Consider the following 17,941-nt stretch of genomic DNA (forward strand, 5'->3'; position numbering starts at 1 on the left):
GAGATGGCGGCCACGCAAAAAGCATTACGTGACTGAAACCAATAAATACAAGTACATAAGAAAGAAGACTAATCGGCGACAACCAACTGGATACAAGGTTACTTAGTAATGGCGGTTGTCATCATCATCATTAACCTGTGGACCAGACGTGTTACATACCTGGTCTGTGTTGTCGGGCAGGTAGGTGATGGCAGTGGACAGGCTGCCCTGGGAGGCCAGCAAGTTGGCGTACTGCGCCATCTTCTCAGCCAGCACTACGCCCATGGCAGCGGGACCGGAGTGCTGCGTCTGCTCTACGGCACGGCGCAGCACCACCACCTTCTCCACCAAGTCCTGAGTGATGCATACACACACAGCCCGTTAGCATGAACCAAATGAAAACAAACACACAAAATACACACCTAGAACGTTGGGAGTGTGAAGTAGACTGAAGAGCATGGAGTGAGTGACACACACACACCTGGAGAGAGAGTGGAGAGTGTCCATCCTGCACTCTGGTCCAGCAGGACACTAGTTTGTCCACGTTGCCGGCACAGATGTAACACAGACAGGCCTGGGCTTGCAGCTGGCTCTCCTCTGCTGCCTCCAGCCTGCCGCCAAGGAGGTCTACCACAACACAAAGGAGCAGTGTGAGAGCAGCAATTCATAGCTGAGGTAACCTGATGAAGGTCTGATCGACCGAAACGTTGTTAAATTAAAGTTTGCCAATTACTGGATGGTGTGCGGGAATTCTTTATCTTCTGCTTGTGGACCCTATCCTCCGACGCACCTATCCTTAAGACTGTGAGGGTGTGCATCGGCTCTTCTTTCAAGTTTTATAGCTGAGGTAATAAATTCAGTGAGAAGTAGGGTCATTTTCCCATTGATTTCTATACAATCGGACTTCTTTTTGCAGCCACAGACTGTATGAACGGGCGAGTTAGATCAAATTCCGCCCCCTTGTACACTTGTCACGAATGGTGAAATTAGAAACTAAAAAAAAAAAAAAAAAAATGTTTTTTTTACAAGGCTGTAAACACGTTTATTTCTGCAGTAAAGTCAGACATTTTAATATGGGGGTGAATGGGTATGACTCGCTTTTGCAGCCGGCCTCAAGTGGCCATTCGGGGCTTGATTTAGGCCTATGGGCCATCAAAGTGTACAGGCACAAAAGTCCACTAACCACAGAGGGAGGAGAACTCGTCAGGTTGAGCGTAGGTCATGACAGCAGCCAGCGCCTCCTTCCAGTTCTGCAGGGCACATGTCTGCATGATGTCGTGCCAGTCCTTCATCACCACTGCACTGATCAGCTGTAGGGACACACACACATCACAGTTATACCATCACCACTGCACTGATCAGCTGTAGGGACACACATCACAGTTATACCATCACCACTGCACTGATCAGCTGTAGGGACACACATCACAGTTATACCATCACCACTGCACTGATCAGCTGTAGGGACACACATCACAGTTATACCATCACCACTGCACTGATCAGCTGTAGGGACACACATCACAGTTATACCATCACCACTGCACTGATCAGCTGTAGGGACACACATCACAGTTATACCATCACCACTGCACTGATCAGCTGTAGGGACACACATCACAGTTATACCATCACCACTGCACTGATCAGCTGTAGGGACACACATCACAGTTATACCATCACCACTGCACTGATCAGCTGTAGGGACACACATCACAGTTATACCATCACCACTGCACTGATCAGCTGTAGGGACACACACGTGAACGTTTTACCTTGGTTATCTTGCTGTGGGTTTTTGTGAAATACTTCTTCTGGGTTTTCTCCAGGAGGTCGGCCCCTCCGGCGATGGCCAGGATGATGCTGTCTGCCATGCGGTTGTCGTGGAGACAGAGCGCCACAGCTGCCTCAAAGTCTCCAGTCAGCAGAGCCTGAGTGATCAGCCCATCCACATCTGGCACACAAAGTGGCAATAAATTACATAAATCAACTAAATAAAGGAGAAATACTAAACGTATTACTGTAGCTATTGCATGTGGACTTGGGCAGCGGTTCTCAACCATGCCCCATCACGACCTGAGACTCTCCAGGTTTTCATTCCAACCAAACACTACAGTAAGTGATTTCACTGATTAGTTCCTCCTTTCTGGTTGAACTTGATAATCAGCGAGTACGTTCACATGCACGCTAATGTCTCACTATTATTCCTAAAATGACAATATTCCACATTTGATATGGGTCATGTAAACAACATATTACGGTAGGATTTTCCAAATTAGGCCTTTTTCAAAATGTAGCATTATCCGATTAAGACGTGGGATATGCAGATATTATTCAGGTTTTAGGAAGATTCTTTGTATGTATAGACCTTATTCGATTGACGTCACTCACGTACGGGCACGCCCACCGCCGCCATATTGTTGACATAGCGCTGCAGCTTTAAGTGACAACCTATGTGAGAGCAGCGTTTATAGGAAGCTAGCCGCCGTTAGCGTTACCTGTATCGTTCCAATTGTGTTCGGATGGTGACCTGCGTTAGGCATGGCTGTAGTAATGACAGCAATAAAGTCCCCGTGGTTTGTTTCTATCTCTACCGTCCACAGACGTGAAGGGAGCGAGACGGAGGATACGTCAGCAGCACAGGAGATGTGTGGATAGTTGGGAGAGAGACAGGTGAAACTTTCTGACAGCTCCTCACAGCAAAGTCTGTTCACCTCATTTTTTCTTTTGTTTATTATTACAGGCATTAACGGCAGCATACAAACAACAACTCTGGGTTTTTTATTGCCGTCATCACTATCGCTATTTTGTAATGGAACAGAAACGACAATAAGGCCGTTACTATAGTTGTCAGCTGCAGGACGGTATGTCAACAATATGGCGCTGTCAGGGGTTAGCGAATAAGGTCTATACAGCACATTCTGAATATGTGACTCATTGGGGTTTTTACCGCAGTTTGTGACACACGGCCTCATGCCCGCTTACAGTAAGCTACAGTATGTGCTTTGTACAAAGCAACTATCCAGAGATGCATGACGAAAAGAAAAGCCCACATTTCTGGTCTGAAGGAGAAACACAACTGCTGTAGTGATTGGTTTGAATGATAATCTGCAAACATGTCTACATCAAACTAAGACCAAAGTTGTTACCTTGACTAATCCTAAGACTAACGCCTCCTTTGTCGGGGTCTGGAACTGCGACCTGAGGGGGGACCTCAACTGGGATCGGAGCTGGGACCTCAACTGGGATCTGAGCGGGGACTTCAGCTGGGACCACAGCAGGGACCACAAGTGGGACTTCGGGTGGGACCAGAGCTGGGACCTCAGATGGGACCACAGCATGATCTTCTTCAGGAAGGTCTTCACCCGGAGCCGCGGTCTCTTCGGCAGGACTGGGTACCTCCTCCACTGGTGCAGTCACATCCTGAAACACCAGAGTAATATCTCATCCATCGTGTGGTCTTTTGCTGCATCTTTTTGTTGAATATTTGCCACTGTGACATCAATTGTGATATGATGTGGATTGTGGACACATTATTTCGCATAGTTTTCCAGCATTTCCAATAGTTTGAAAAGTAGGGGCATGATTTTCTCCAAACTGCAGGACAGGCAGGGCTCTTAATTCACTTTTTTCACCATCCTTACCGGAACCACCCCGAAATACTATCTAAGCCGTCCCGAAATGATGTGGGCCGTCCCAAATTTAAAATCTTTGTTTTTCTACAATATAATTTAATTAACATCATTCAAAGTTACCTTTACAGTTAATGTATAAAGCTCATTGGTATAATATATAATATTGGTATAAAATATACCAACGATGCATCATTGGTATATTTTAATGTATAAGGCCATTTTAGGTTAAGCTGCCTATGTACATTTGTTCTAAGTTTGTGTCACTTAGTGACACTCACAATCTCAGATCCAGTGCCTGGGTCTGTTTTAAAGTGTCACGTGCTGCTAGGACCGAGGCTGCTGGAAGAAGTTTCTTCTATTTTGGCCCCTGGTCGTGTTTTAAAGTGTCACGTGCTGCTAGGGCCGAGGCTGCTGGAAGAAGTTTCTTCTATTTTGGCCCCTGGTCGTGTTTTAAAGTGTCACGTGCTGCTAGGACCGAGGCTGCTGGAAGAAGTTTCTTCTATTTTGGCCCCTGGTCGTGTTTTAAAGTGTCACGTGCTGCTAGGGCCGAGGCTGCTGGAAGAAGTTTCTTCTATTTTGGCCCCTGGTCGTGTTTTAAAGTGTCACGTGCTGCTAGGGCCGAGGCTGCTGGAAGAAGTTTCTTCTATTTTGGCCCCTGGTCGTGTTTTAAAGTGTCACGTGCTGCTAGGGCCGAGGCTGCTGGAAGAAGTTTCTTCTATTTTGGCCCCTGGTCGTGGAACGACCTCACGCCCGTCTTAAATTGGCCTATCTCATCTCTTTATCGAGTTTTAAACAAAAAAAATCTGAAATACTCACCACTAGCTGCTCCTGCCATGATGCAGTTTGTTACTTTCAGTTGTGTCTTTTAGTACTTTCCGCACTGATGTTTTGGCACGTTTTAGATTTTAATTTGCTTTGATTGTTCTCCTGTTTGAGTAGATCGTATTCTTTAGTCTGTACTTTTGTTTGTTTTTACTTGTAATTGTACAAAAAAAGTATGATGTGGAAGCTTATCACAGTCCCTGCTCTCAGCGGGGATGCTGTGTGTGGGCAGCACTGTGACCTCTCCGGATCAGACAAGCAAGTAACGAAAACCAGCATCACTCATATCAATTTATTGGCAAACACTTTGGAATTCAAAACATTAACATTGCTTCCCATGGTCAGAAAAAGTCGACCGATTTTCCGCTAGTCACTTTTGAGAAATAAAGTCGCCGGGGAGGTCTAGTCTAGTGATAAAGTAAGCAGGCAAAAAAGGTTTTGATGGACGCATTTAAACAGCAACTATTATCAGAAAAGGACTAACCTAAAAACTGCTATTGTGCTGAATGAATACAAAACCAGACAAACTGTCTGGGAGTGGACAGTAGGGCAGAGGGCGGATATGGGAAAGAGACGTACCTCCTCCTCCAATGGGATGTCCTCCTGCTCCAATGGGATGTCCTCCTGCTCCAATGGGATGTCCTCCTCCTCCAATGGGATGTCCTCCTCCTCCAATGGGATGTCCTCCTCCTCCAATGGGATGTCCTTCTCCTCCAATGGGATGTCCTTCTCCTCCAATGGAATATCCTCTTGCTCCAATGGAATGTCCTTCTCCTTCAATGGGATGCCCTCCTCCTCCAATGGGATGTCCTTCTCCTCCAATGGAATGTCCTTCTCCTTCAATGGGATGCCCTCCTCCTCCAATGGGATGTCCTCCTCCTCCAATGGGATGCCCTCCTCTGGGAGAACGTGGTCCCCTTCTGGTTCTTCTGGTTGGCTGGTCAGGGCCTCGCCTGCGCTCGTGTCCTCCGCCTCTGGAGCCAGTGCTGTCGGTTCCTCAGTCTCTGGATCAGCAGTGGCTTCCAGCGCCAGCTTGTCTGCCGGCTGGAGGTTTGCTGCACCGATCATGTCAAACAGCGCCTCCGGGGTTTCAGCGGAGGAGAAAAGACCAGGATCCACTAAAGGCTGCAGGCTGACTGGAGCAGGCTGCTCCACCTCGGCCACTGGCTGGGAAGGAATTGAGTGAAGATATGGGGTCAAAAATCAGGTAACGGATTAGAATTTTCGAGCGCCAAACTCAGGAACAGGATGAGGAGGTCGGGCACCAAACAGGCTGAAATTAGTTTACTCGCTCGCTTTATCGAGTCCGCCATTGCGTTTTTTTTCTTTCTTTCTCAGGGATGGATGGGAGGGGGTCAACGCTACACCGAGGGAGGAGACAATCTACTATAGTTAGAAGGGGAAAAAAGCTACTAAATGGAGCGGGAGGAGCTTCGTTCTGGAGAGGAACTTAACAAGCTTTAAAAAGAGCTGGAAAGAGCAACACAAGTGAAATCTCCACATAGCACACAACGTTAGTTTCAGGATTGCTTATAAAGTCATCTGATATCGCTTATTGCAGGTTTAATCATATTTACATTCCAGTTTTCAACTCTCTCGTAACGGACAAGCCCGTCTTTTATTGTCACACGAACACCACAATACATGCATGCGGCCACAACACACTCATGCTGACGGTGGCCGGTGAAAAGTGTCCTCTGCATTTAACCCATCCAGGCATGTCCTTTCCTCCGGGGGGCAGGCCAGGAGCAGTGGTCGCTTTCTCGTACAGCGCCCGGGGACCAACTTCGGATGTTGTCGTCACTGGTCGGATGACGATGACGATCTGATCTTCTGTATGTTTTTAGTGGGGGGGTTATATACGGAGGAACCCCCTGGGGGAGCACGGGGAGAACATGCAAACTCCACACAGAGAGAAAGGCCCTTTCGACGAGATACCCCACCTGGGCAGTAGGCACTGAAGATATGGGGGGGAACATAACCACAGCGCCCACAGTGTCCCAGGCGAGAATCGAACTCAGGACCTTCTGACTGTGAGGCGACAGCGCTACCGACTGCGCCACCGTACCCAACCAAAAGGCATACGTCCACGTTTGCTTTCACACCTGCCTTGTTTTGTGCAGCTGACGTAAACCCTGCCTGAGGTATTTAAGCTTGTGGTTCAAATTGTCTGCGGAGGAGAGAATGCTCCAATGACGACAGGCGGTGCACCAGATCACTGCCTCCTGGTTGGTGAAGAGCCTCAGTTTCAGTCTCATTTACAAGTGAACTCTGGAACGTAGCCAAGATCTCAACCTGAACCTGAACCTGAAGTCTATTTTGCATGTTGGCAGCCCCAAATGGCAACAATGACTTGTTGCAATGAGTTAACTAAATCCATTTATCATAACGATAAACTTACTGGCTGGTTTTGTTAAAAAGTCTCCCTTGGTTCGCTAAGTGTCTTTGGGACCATCTCCATTTAATTTGAATTTGTTAGCACAGGCCGAATACGCCCATTTAACTGGCAGTTGAGCAACTGCCAGTTAACACGTTCACTGCCATCGACGTATTAATACGTCAAAAATAATCCAACGGTTGACTGCCAATCGATTTTTTTTTTTTGACGGTGCTACGTGGATCAATGCCCCCCGCGTCTCCTATGGAGATATTGGAAGTATTGAATGTGTATAATCTATTTTACCGACCAGCTAGGTGGCGACGGTCCTCTCCCGACAGAGAGAAAGTCAACCAAAAGCAGCCGCCTCCCGCGGCTGCTTCCTCCATTCTCAAGGAAATGGCTTGGCGATTTTACAGTCAGAAACGAACGAGCCTCATTCTCATACTGTAGGCGGGGGCGCTTTCGCGCTGCTGCGGTGGGGGGTTCCAGAAATGGACTGGGTGGGCAGCATAAAGCCTAGAGTCGCACGGGGCTTCATCGGGGCTCTCAAACCCAAGAGACGAGTGAGACCTATCCACACTCGCTGCCAGGGAGGGAGGCTGCTCAAACTCGCTGCCAGGGAGGGAGGCTGCTCAAACTCGCAGCAGCAGAGCACTCGCTTGTGACAAACGCAGGCTGAAAGCCACTAGACACGCCCACGGAGGGAGGAGTTGAAGGAGAGGGCGTTCGGAACTATATTGTTTGGATGTCTGATCTCTCACTGATGCCAAAAATAAATGGTTAAAGTGACTGTTCTGCCTGTTTGATTGAATTTCACAAAACTGCGATTATCTCAGCTTTCACTCTCAGACGCTAAAACCATGCTGTACTCAACGGCTAATATCTACATAACTACTAACTCTACAAACTAACTCTTTTAGACAGAGAAAGCACACATTCTATTAGTACTTTTGTGAACTTTGTGTTGACAAACTCCAAGCAGAAAAGAATCCTCGGCTCTTGTAAAATGAGCCAGAATCCTCAAAAAACGGCTTGGCAAAAGCTAGCTACAGCAAAAAAAAAACGGCTGGCAGTCAATGTGTTAAAACTGCCCCCGGACGCCTTATTATAGTAGTGAAATACTATGATTGTGCATTCTAAATCACAAGCATAATCACTGACACTAAAGTAGACAACCACAACAGTGATAACATTGTTGCAAGTCTAATTGGTAAAATACATCTGTAAAATCTCATGCAACTATACTTTTTGGTGTTTAGTGTGAGCAGCACCTATGGGAAAACTAATAATTAAAATTAAAAATGTAACTATTTGACCACATGACTTTCATTGGGTACATAGGAAAAACTGCAACTAAATTCAAATGCACTACAAGTGAGTAGATGATGTAGCAGACAGGAAAGCCCTCACCTCCACAGGATCCACAGCCTTTTCCTCTAGTGCTGCTGAAATCTGCACACAAAAACAAAACACATTTACAACAGAGCGTAAGAAAATATTTGAACGTGTGTAGAATGTATTTTGTTCAAATGTACATAAGATCATATGAAGCATACAGTAATCTAACAAAATAAACCTCGCCTTTAATGCCAGTTCCTCTTTCTTGTACCCCAGAAGCTCCAGGAACTTGCCCCGGACATTATCATCAAAGTTAACCTGAAAACACAAAACATTTGGTTTCCAAAATATATAAGATTAGTTCAGATTACTTAACTAAATACATTTTCTCCGTTTATTCTCATTTTCTTTTCCACAGCTATAGAGAGTTTTCACGGAATGGTCACTCCTCCACTTTAATGTCTCTTATTTTCTGTCCATAGCAAACACTGCAACAGGAAGTGAGCTGGGGTTCAGTTTAGAATGTTTTTGTTGTCAAGTTGAAACCGTCTATAGTGAATTTCATACCTTGAGGAAAGACCAAACAGTCTTTTCAAACTCATTTTCAGCTGCGTCTATCTTGGCCTGGCAGAAATCCACAAAGTTGCCCGCACGCAGCGTCGTCTGCAGCTGATCGGAGCGCTTCAACAAGGTCGTTTCCGTCACAACCTGGCTGACGTGTACGATGTGTGTAGTGGGCTGAGGCTGCTGGGGGTTGGGCTTGATGTTCTCCAGAGACACCAGCTTCCCACCGAACTACGAGTGGGGGGAAAAGCCAAATGAACGGAAGCACTTCGGATGTTAAAACGTGTCCACTCAAACGAAACACACGTCTCATGAAAGGTAAAGAAACGGGACTCACAGCAAACGAGGCCCCTACAGGTCTGCGGATCCACTTGGGCGGCTTCTTCAGGGGGTTGAGTGACGTTGGAGGGGCGGTGGTGGTCTGGGGCAACTGCAGAGGGGGCAGCACTTGTCCTGTCCCAAAAGGATCCATGTTGCCAAACGAGTTGCTGATCTGTAACAGACACCCAGAGCCCAGCTGGAGTCAAACCGATATACCTTCAACGATTTAGAGATGCCACAAAATGAAATATAGAGCTCATCATGTGTGGTTCTGATAAAGAAGGACGTGTGATTCACTGTGTTTAAAAAATGACGATGCCAGACCCAGTACCAATACCAGTACCCTTAAGGTGATACAGATACCATACCCTTTTTTGCCATACTTTTGAATGTTTTGGTGGCATTTCGGCACGCTGAGCTGGCAACCCCGTCACATACACTGCGCTAGACTTCACCAGCACAGACCGAATGGGTTGTAGCTGCTCTGTGGTACTGGGCCGATCACATGTCGCATTAAATCGAAGAACGCTTGCGGTGATTGGCTGCAACTACGCTTTTTCTTTTTCTAGATCTGTGATTCTGTGTACAAAAAGGATCGAATGCAGGTATCGTTTGACTGGAGAGGTTTTGATACTACTTGGTACTGGGTTATTTTGGTCGCAGTCTCTCAAGCCAGTCTATCTCTCCACACAGAGACAGTCTGTACTTCAGCCCATTAAAATTTGGACATAGGTAGTTGTCATCTTCTAAAGAAAAGAAAAGACTCTTCAGACCGGAAAGAAGTTTGATGATATTCGACCAATCACGAATCTCGCGAACAGAACAGAGGCAGGTGATTGGTAGCCTGGTAAACCAGCCGATCACGTGAACTCACATTTCATTTGGTTCTTTGTTCCTGTCTGGCCTGAAGCCTTCACAACTTCTCTGCAGTGGGCGGAAGACAGTTGGGCAGGTGTACTTGCCTTGACAGACAACTCCTTCGGCCAATCAGCGTTGGATCCAGTCAAACCCAAATGCACTCGGGAGAACTTCACAAACATATTTTCCGCCCAAAACTCCGCTGTTGTTACGGTTTTTCTAGCGACGTTCTGATTGGCCGGTTACGATGTCAACTACGAGGCGGGTCACTGATTGGCTCGCCTGCTTTGTAGTTTCTGCAGACAGTCCTCCCAGAGTTGAGGCCAGACGGTCCCGCAGAACCAAATGAAATGTGAGTTCACGTGACCGGCTGCTTTACCAGGCTAGCTGATTGGGGGAAATCAGCGGATATCCAGCCTTATTTTGACAGAACATCCTGCCTTATTTTGACAGAACATCCTGCCTTATTTTGACCGGACATCCTGGCTTATTTTTTGACCAACTTTGAGAGCTGCGAAGCACAGACGGGTAGGCGAGAGCATTTGTAAATTGCGGGAGCCAACGCGTCTGTTTTGAGAGACTATTCCGGTTGACACCTTAACAGTACCGCTACCCAGGCCTAGCTATGAGTGGAAGGGCAGTTCAACAGTAGAAGTGTGGATTGAGTGTGTCGGAATGCTCGCCAAATGCCTGGCAGGCAGCATCACGCGATCACACAGTATCTGAAGAGGCGCGGACAAAAACAAAGGCGCAGTTGCAAATGTGCTGTTGCGGAGGACTCTGCCTTACCTGGTCGGCGCGCCTCTGGCTCTGGGCCTGGCTGCTGCCGCCCATGATGGAATAGATGTCAATGTGTCCATCGAAGGACGCGGCCGACAGCACCGCCGGGTTCCTGGGGCACCACTGGACGTCAAAGCACCACTGCGTGCTGGTGGGCAACTCATACACAACCTGGAGATGCGATCAGAAGATGAAGTCAGGGGGAAAACAGTAAGACAGAGGGCATTTTGTTTGTCTGAAGTCTTCATCGGTATGGTCGACTTTGATTCCAGCATTTACCTCCGCCGTGTTTGGATTCCAGCACAGGATCCGGCTGTCCTTGCCACAGCTCAGAAGCAGCTCGGGATCGGCCAAGCTCCAGGCGATAGCCAGGACCCCCCTGAAAGATGAAGTCAACAGTTACATGTGGAACAATCTGCTGATCTTTTCAACCACAGAGGAGAACTGTCGCCTTCATGCCGATTTTGTGGCAAAACTCAATGCGGCGGTTTACCGTGTGTGATTCTCTAATATCTTGAGTGGGGAAGTGGCGAAACGCAAGTCCCACATCTGGATGACGGGCAACCGGTCGTCCTCCGAAGCCAAGACCAGCTGGGTCGCCACCTCTGGGTTCCAGGCCAGCCCAGAGCAATGCATCTAAGATGAAGACACGGCCAAGGATCGTGTAAGACATTTGAGACTGTTGCAGTATAGGACACACTGGACATCAGCAGAAAACAAGTTGTTAAGTAGCCTGTCTATGTCTTCATCTAAGCGCAGTGGGCGGCCGAAACAACGTACTCTGTTGCTGTGGTCGCTAACTTTAATGATGAGGTCATTCTTGCGGAGGTCCCAGACAGAGGCCCGGCCGCTGGGGTTGGCAGAGGCCAGGATGTGCTGGACCTGCCTGTTCCACGCCACGCAACTGATGTCCTCCACAGGCTGCATGAAGAAAACATGACAATTACACAGAGCAAACAGCACAGCAGGGCTTAAGACGGAGATAGAAACGTGTACAAAGTATATATACGGTATACTGTACAGAAGCAGTTGAGTTTGTTGTGCCAAAAAGGGATTATCTGATTTATTAATGCCAGAAAGTCCACGTTGATACTCCTCCCATCTGCCGATTTTACAAGGTGACAGCCAAGAACACACTTCTGCACTTTCTTCTGTACATAGCCCCATGGCTGTAAATATGATAATGTGAATAGCTTACGTTGCATATTTGCATGTCAGCACACACATTTCACTATTATGTTCTCCTAGAAATGCACTTTTTTCTGTATCCAATTCTTTCTCATTGTGACCACCAAATATCCGCATGGGGTTCATCAAGGTTTGTCTAATCTATTTATTTTATGTTAGCAAGGAGCTCAATGCTGGACTTATCCATCTATTGTTGTCATGTCTTGTTTCTAACATCTGGGCAATTTCTATCAACTTCCTGTCCTCTGCATCCTTGTTTTGTATTTCTTTCTTTTCGTACCTCGGTTGTTGCATGTTACGTCCGATACATCATCCGAGGACACCAGAATGGACAAGAGCGCAGCTTGATCAACATGTGAACACGTAACGACGCACTTGACTGCTCCATGTTTGAAAATAGTGATTACCACTTAATTAGGGTGTCAGGGGATACTAAAAAAAGTCAAGGTAAATGTAAGTTGCTCAATAGATAATTTGCAGAATCAATGTCCCTTGAGTGAGGATCTCACATTTTGACAGCAGACTTGAATGCATCACACAACTTGTGTTCAGTACAGTAAATAAATACCTTTGATTGCTGCATCATCGAGACTAAACAAACCATAATAAAGCATAAATACAAATGTCATTGACAGATTTAAGAGAAAAATCACCTGAGATTTAGGTCCTGGTGTCATCGGAGAGCCAAAGTTATTCATATCCCATATATAGATTTCAGACTCATTCCCACCTGATGCGAACAGGTTTGCCTACAAGGAATAGGACAAAGTTGGGTCAAACAGGAAGCACACACACACAATGTGAAGCTCCCGGTCAGAGAAATGGAGTGCACCTGGAAGGGGTTGACGTCGAGCGCTCTCACTGGCCCCGTGTGCTTGTTGCTCTGGGCGATGATCACGTCCCTCTCTCCCGCCATGATCTTGCCCGGGTCGTACAGGATGACGTCACCGTTCTCTCCTCCGGCGATCAGGACCCCAGACGGGAGCCCCTGGGCATCCATCCCATGGGGACCCCACACCAGTTTATGGTATCTGGAGGGAGAAAAGGCAGCAAAGCATGTTCTCCATGAAGGAACACCGTGGTCATTTATCAATCCTTTCACTAGTTTCACTAATAAGTTCATTCAAAGTGCCACCCTCTGAACCTATAAACTCTTTCCATGTCCATGTAGTCCGCTTAAATGGTTATTTAGTCACCTGTGAGAGGAGGAGAAGGTGCCGCAGGACTTCATGTCCAGAGACGGCTCCGAGAGGTCCAGCTCGAAGATCTCCAACGAGGCATTGGTGCTGAAGGAGGCATCCAGCTGCTGGGCCGACGTTCCTGGAGAAAGACCCCAGAGGAAAGTGTGATGCGCTATGACTACATGATGTGTGATGGGAGGCATTTAGGTGCGGTTGGAGATTTGGATGCTGTAAAGGGGATAGAGACTTTTTGTGTGTGTGTGTGTTGCTGTCCCTTTCCGAGAAGCTAATAAGGTTTAGGTAAGGTATAAGTAAGGTACAGGCCCCTGTGATTCAGTTTAGTTTGAGAGGGACTATGTACGGCTGATTGCATACAAGAAAGAAGCAGGTCCGCACACTGTAGCTTCCTTTAGTTACTCTTACATTCAACGTAAGGCACCTGCCTTGAAGGTTTTTTGGGTGTGTGTGAATACTAACGTGACAATAAATATTATTGTTTAGAATTCAAATTGTACCCCAAACCATAAAGGGCCAGAAGGCCTCTGCTGCTCACAGATCTCATGCAACGTGTGCTGCTCATACCTGTCGCCAGGTAGATCGGGTGCTGCTGTGCAGGGCTCCAGCTCTGGATGGCTGTGCGGTTGATCTCTTTAAGTTTCATCCTGATAGAGAGTTTAAAAAAACGGGGGGGAGAACATTGTGTACATTTCTAAAGGAACCTCCACCTCCACACATAGAGAAAGCTAATTATAACAATTATTCACAGTAAATTGATTTTTCCATTGATGTTTTCCTCTTCATGTCCTACAGCTCCTTTCTGGGGTGGCATGGTACAACACACTATATCGTTGCGCTGTGTACCAGATTAGCTACATTAAACGTATCGTTGCGCTCCGCGCTGTGTCCCAGGTTAATACATTACAGTAGGTAACGTAACTTGCACAGTAGTCTGGCAAGATCGTGTTGTTTGCACGACAGCCCAGAAGCACGCTTTTGAGCTCACACTTGGGTATACGTGTTACTTCGTTTTTTTCCATTCTGCCCAGTGGTTACAAACATGTCCAATAAACCAGCTAGTGCTATCAATAAATGAAGTCACAAGACAAAGGCCCCGGCTGTGACATTGCATTGGTCCATAACAGAGGACAACGCTGTGTTAAACAAATCACAATGTATTCGCTCTCCAAAGGCATTACTTTCCCATTCACATGGAAATGAACAGCAAACAAAAGGACAGTAGAATGGCTGCCTGGGAGCAAGCTAACAACAGCTGACTGTAGCCACACAAATGGCAAGGAGCTTTAGCTAACGTTAGTTGCATGGAAAATAAATGTCTAGTGTAAAGAGCAGGAGTAGAGAACAAACTGCATACTGTCGCCCTTTTCACGGTTTGCTTGATGCTTGGACATGGTGCAAGACATGATAGCCGTGTTGATAATGCTAGAAGGTAAGATAGCCTGCTAGCTCACTGTGCAGGCAAAATATGACAGGGGGTGTCACTAACAACACAAACACACAGATCTGATTACTACTAAAGCTGCTTACCTTCCCCGCTTTGATCCTTCTCACATAAACGCACACATAAAATAGGTTGTAAACAGAAAATAACTTTCCACTCGTGCAAGTTCCGCTTTTCGTGTCGGCTCACGGTTTGGTAAAAAGACTACTGGTCCCGGCTACAGGGTGAAATCTCCACGTCCCCACTGGTCTCCATCAACGTGGCACTGAGCAAGAGTCTCCTGCTCCTCCCCCGAAGAACGTCTTCCGGTGGACGTTGGTTGCTGGGCTGATGCTACAGTGGATCGTCAGGAGGGACATGGAAATCATGATTGGCTGAGTTTATGCATGGGGCGTGTTGATTGGTTGGGGCCATCCATTCTAGCATCAATCCCTCACATGATGCTTAAAGACTAGGATGAAAACTTCAGAGTGGGGGGGGGGGGGTAATTTTGTTTTTTCTATTCCATAAACATCTCACGATCCAGGTTAAAACCCACAGTGCTATAATAATGTGACTGCTTTCAAATACATAAAAAGAAGCTCACATCTGTACAACAGACTCACATTTAGTGAGTTAAGATTAGGATTTCCCCACCAGATTCCTTGTTTCCAATAGAACACAGAAATAGATCATGTAGGAGCGATAACATGTGAAAATCTGGCCAGAGGTTATTCTTGCACTTAGTCATTCTGACACCTTCCAGGGAGTAAAAGAGTCAAGTAACCCCACTATAAATTAAGAGCTACATGCATCTTTCGACTGTTACTAAAATTGTAATCTACCTCTTTTTCCACTTAAGTTTTTATTGAGTTTGAATGACATTATAAACATGTATCAACAGTTACACATGTAAAAAAGAAAACTGGGCATGTACACAAATAAATATACCTGTCTTAAAGTAGGATTTCAGGTGACTGAGAAGATAATTACTTGATAAAACTATTTTCTGATTAAAAAAAGGGGACCAACAGTCAGCTTTATATTCCACAGATTTTATTTACAAATGCATTAATGCATGCAACATTAAAATGAAACCAAAACATACAAGTCAAGGGCAATATAGCAGATCAATGTTAGACATTCTCTGAGTTGAGTCTGTACTTCACCTGTTGGACCCTGTAGGAGGATAAAGAAGATATTTAAATCAAGTCAATAGACTTTAAAATACATCACATCTGATTTACACTTGACAGTAGCAAACTGAAGTGGGAATATGAATGACAGCACCCTCAGAGAATTTCAGTCTTATAATCTCCCCCAAACACATGAGTGGGTCAGATGGGTAGTGATTTATAATCATTGGGACCAGTCATCCACTTTAGTAAATAGACAACCGAAATGGGTACATGCCTGTCCACACAGCCAGGTACGTGCCCCTTCAGCCCTCGTCTTCAAATGATCTGTCAAAAAGAGTATTAAGGTTAGAGAAGCTAAATATAGAAACATTGGAAGAGTTCCTGTTATGCTATTAATCAGAAAACAGTTTTCTATTTTTTAACAGGGTTTTGCTATTCATAATTGATTAATTGAAGCTATTCCAATTATACCAAGTTTGTATAATTGGAATAGCTTAAATTAATCAATTATGAATCATTGGGACGTCACACAAATGGCCATTTATATTTACGACATACTTCCGCCCATTATCACGGTGCGAATTGTGTCGATAGGCGAGGTCAGACAGAGCCACATATTTCAATGGAGTTTAGCGTGCAGCAGCTTGTATCGGGGCTACTGCTGCCTGCTATCCACGTGCAAGTTTAGTTACCGTCGTTGAGGTAGGCTAACTTTAGATGCTGCACAGGGAGTATGTATCATATCATGCAGTCTACTGCACATAACCACCAGAAACATATTCGGGACCGTTCAGGTTGATTTCATTCACAGCCCACCTTGTTGTGCAGAGCAGCCTCCTTCTGGCAGCCACGTGGAAAACAAGAGAAGTTGAGCCTGCGAGCTAACGTGAACTTCCTTTTGCATCCTCCATAGCCTGCCTGGTGATGCGAGGTTAGTTCGTCACTGCGCAAAACAATGCGTTTGCTTCATGCTTTTTGGTTAAAAGTTAACAAATTCGTATTAATTTCCAGAAGCTGTCAACTACTCTGCTGCCACTCACGCCGAACAAACTCCTCCGCATCCGCAACGATCCACAACCCGTCATGATCCATGTCCACAACGCAAGCATGGGCACCCGGAACTGATCACTTTTATAGCAAAGAACTTTTATGGAAAGAAATGACAGCTCCATATTGCCCCATTGCAACATCAGCGCCCAGCAGCCTCCGCCATATTTTTTTTTTGGAAGCGTGACAGCGCCAAAAGAACCTCGCACAGGCTCGCAGTGGTCAGCTGCGGTAGCGCTGGCCCCTATAATCAGCCTATCTAAACAGTAACTCAACGGGAGAACACTCTAAACTTTGGGGATTCACATCTTTTCCGGGCGTACTGCAAATCTTGATTGAAGTGGTGTAGTGCAGGGATGTAAAACAACAACCATATTGTGGAAACTAAGCAACATTTTTCGTTTTCTTTGTTTAGTTTTTTCAAGATAAATAGCTAATGAAAAGGACCCGAGGTTCAACTCCCGTTGAGTTACTAGGGGCCAGTGCTACCGCAGCTGACCACTGCGAGGCGCATTCTGTTTCCAAAAATGGCCGGAGTGTCGTCTCTTTCCTTCCACGCTCTTTGCTTGTTCCTTCTTCTTCTTTGGGGGTTTCTTCTTCTTCTTCTTCTGATAGCTTTCCGGCAGACTAGATGCCTCTCACTGGTCAGAAATATTACTGTTTATGGTGTTTCTAATTCCACAGGAGTACTCCTGTGGCGGCGATGAATTCAAGGACTGCTTTCACAGTCCTTGCCTGATTCTCAGTGGGATTCAGCAGGCTCTTCATTGATACAGTCTTTGTGCCCAGGCTTAATACAGCAGCATACATCCTTTCTCTTTCTTGTGTGTAACAGTTACATTCCATGAGTACATGTTTCACAGTTTGTTGTTTTTTACATGTCGCACACAATCCATCTTCATGTTTTCCCATCTTTGCCAAGTCCCATGCCAGTCCACAGTGCCCCAGTCTCAATCTAGTCATCACAACTGTGTGTCTTCTCTCACTCCCTAAATAACACTGCTCTTTTCTTACACTATTTTGTATATCGAAGTAGTGCCGCCCCTTCTTTTCATTTTCCCACTCTTTCTGCCACACAGCTGTTATTCTTCTTTTGATAATGGATCTACACTCATACGTCCCAATGGGCACTCTCAGATTGACAGCTCTCTTCAGGGACTTTTTAGCTGCCATGTCAGCTACCTCATTCCCTTCCACTCCCACATGGGCTGGCACCCACAGAAACCCCACTGAACCTCCAGCATGCTCAATCCTATACAACAGAACCAACA

General features: G+C 46.1%; 1 protein-coding gene and 1 long non-coding RNA gene across 5 annotated transcripts in view; both read right to left on the reverse strand.

The window, feature by feature from the left end:
- sec31a (SEC31 homolog A, COPII coat complex component) overlaps positions 1 to 14,735 on the reverse strand; it is a 31,147-nt gene extending 16,412 nt beyond the window's left edge. For all 4 annotated transcript variants that reach the window (XM_083641936.1, XM_083641937.1, XM_083641935.1 and 1 more), the window contains exons 1-19: positions 14,592 to 14,735; positions 13,629 to 13,708; positions 13,062 to 13,185; positions 12,698 to 12,896; positions 12,519 to 12,614; positions 11,458 to 11,598; positions 11,171 to 11,313; positions 10,957 to 11,056; positions 10,687 to 10,848; positions 9,056 to 9,211; positions 8,722 to 8,949; positions 8,398 to 8,472; positions 8,227 to 8,268; positions 5,016 to 5,603; positions 3,129 to 3,402; positions 1,755 to 1,933; positions 1,163 to 1,289; positions 461 to 606; positions 160 to 333 (exon numbers count right to left, since the gene is read on the reverse strand). In XM_083641936.1, coding sequence (XP_083498062.1) covers positions 160 to 333; positions 461 to 606; positions 1,163 to 1,289; positions 1,755 to 1,933; positions 3,129 to 3,402; positions 5,016 to 5,603; positions 8,227 to 8,268; positions 8,398 to 8,472; positions 8,722 to 8,949; positions 9,056 to 9,211; positions 10,687 to 10,848; positions 10,957 to 11,056; positions 11,171 to 11,313; positions 11,458 to 11,598; positions 12,519 to 12,614; positions 12,698 to 12,896; positions 13,062 to 13,185; positions 13,629 to 13,707 — 3,033 coding nt within the window. In that variant the 5' untranslated portion in view covers position 13,708; positions 14,592 to 14,735. The remainder of the gene's footprint in view (positions 1 to 159; positions 334 to 460; positions 607 to 1,162; positions 1,290 to 1,754; positions 1,934 to 3,128; positions 3,403 to 5,015; positions 5,604 to 8,226; positions 8,269 to 8,397; positions 8,473 to 8,721; positions 8,950 to 9,055; positions 9,212 to 10,686; positions 10,849 to 10,956; positions 11,057 to 11,170; positions 11,314 to 11,457; positions 11,599 to 12,518; positions 12,615 to 12,697; positions 12,897 to 13,061; positions 13,186 to 13,628; positions 13,709 to 14,591) is intronic.
- Positions 14,736 to 15,532: 797 nt separating this feature from the next.
- Positions 15,533 to 16,674, reverse strand: LOC310781341. The gene is made up of 3 exons (XR_014552966.1): positions 16,440 to 16,674; positions 15,898 to 15,947; positions 15,533 to 15,663 (listed from the first exon to the last, which is right to left on the reverse strand). It is a non-coding gene; the product is annotated as an uncharacterized lncRNA (long non-coding RNA).
- Positions 16,675 to 17,941: the final 1,267 nt, after the last annotated feature.

Source organism: Poromitra crassiceps (assembly GCF_964638095.1).
Source record: "Poromitra crassiceps genome assembly, chromosome: 8".
Classification (NCBI taxonomy): Eukaryota; Metazoa; Chordata; class Actinopteri; order Beryciformes; family Melamphaidae; genus Poromitra; species Poromitra crassiceps.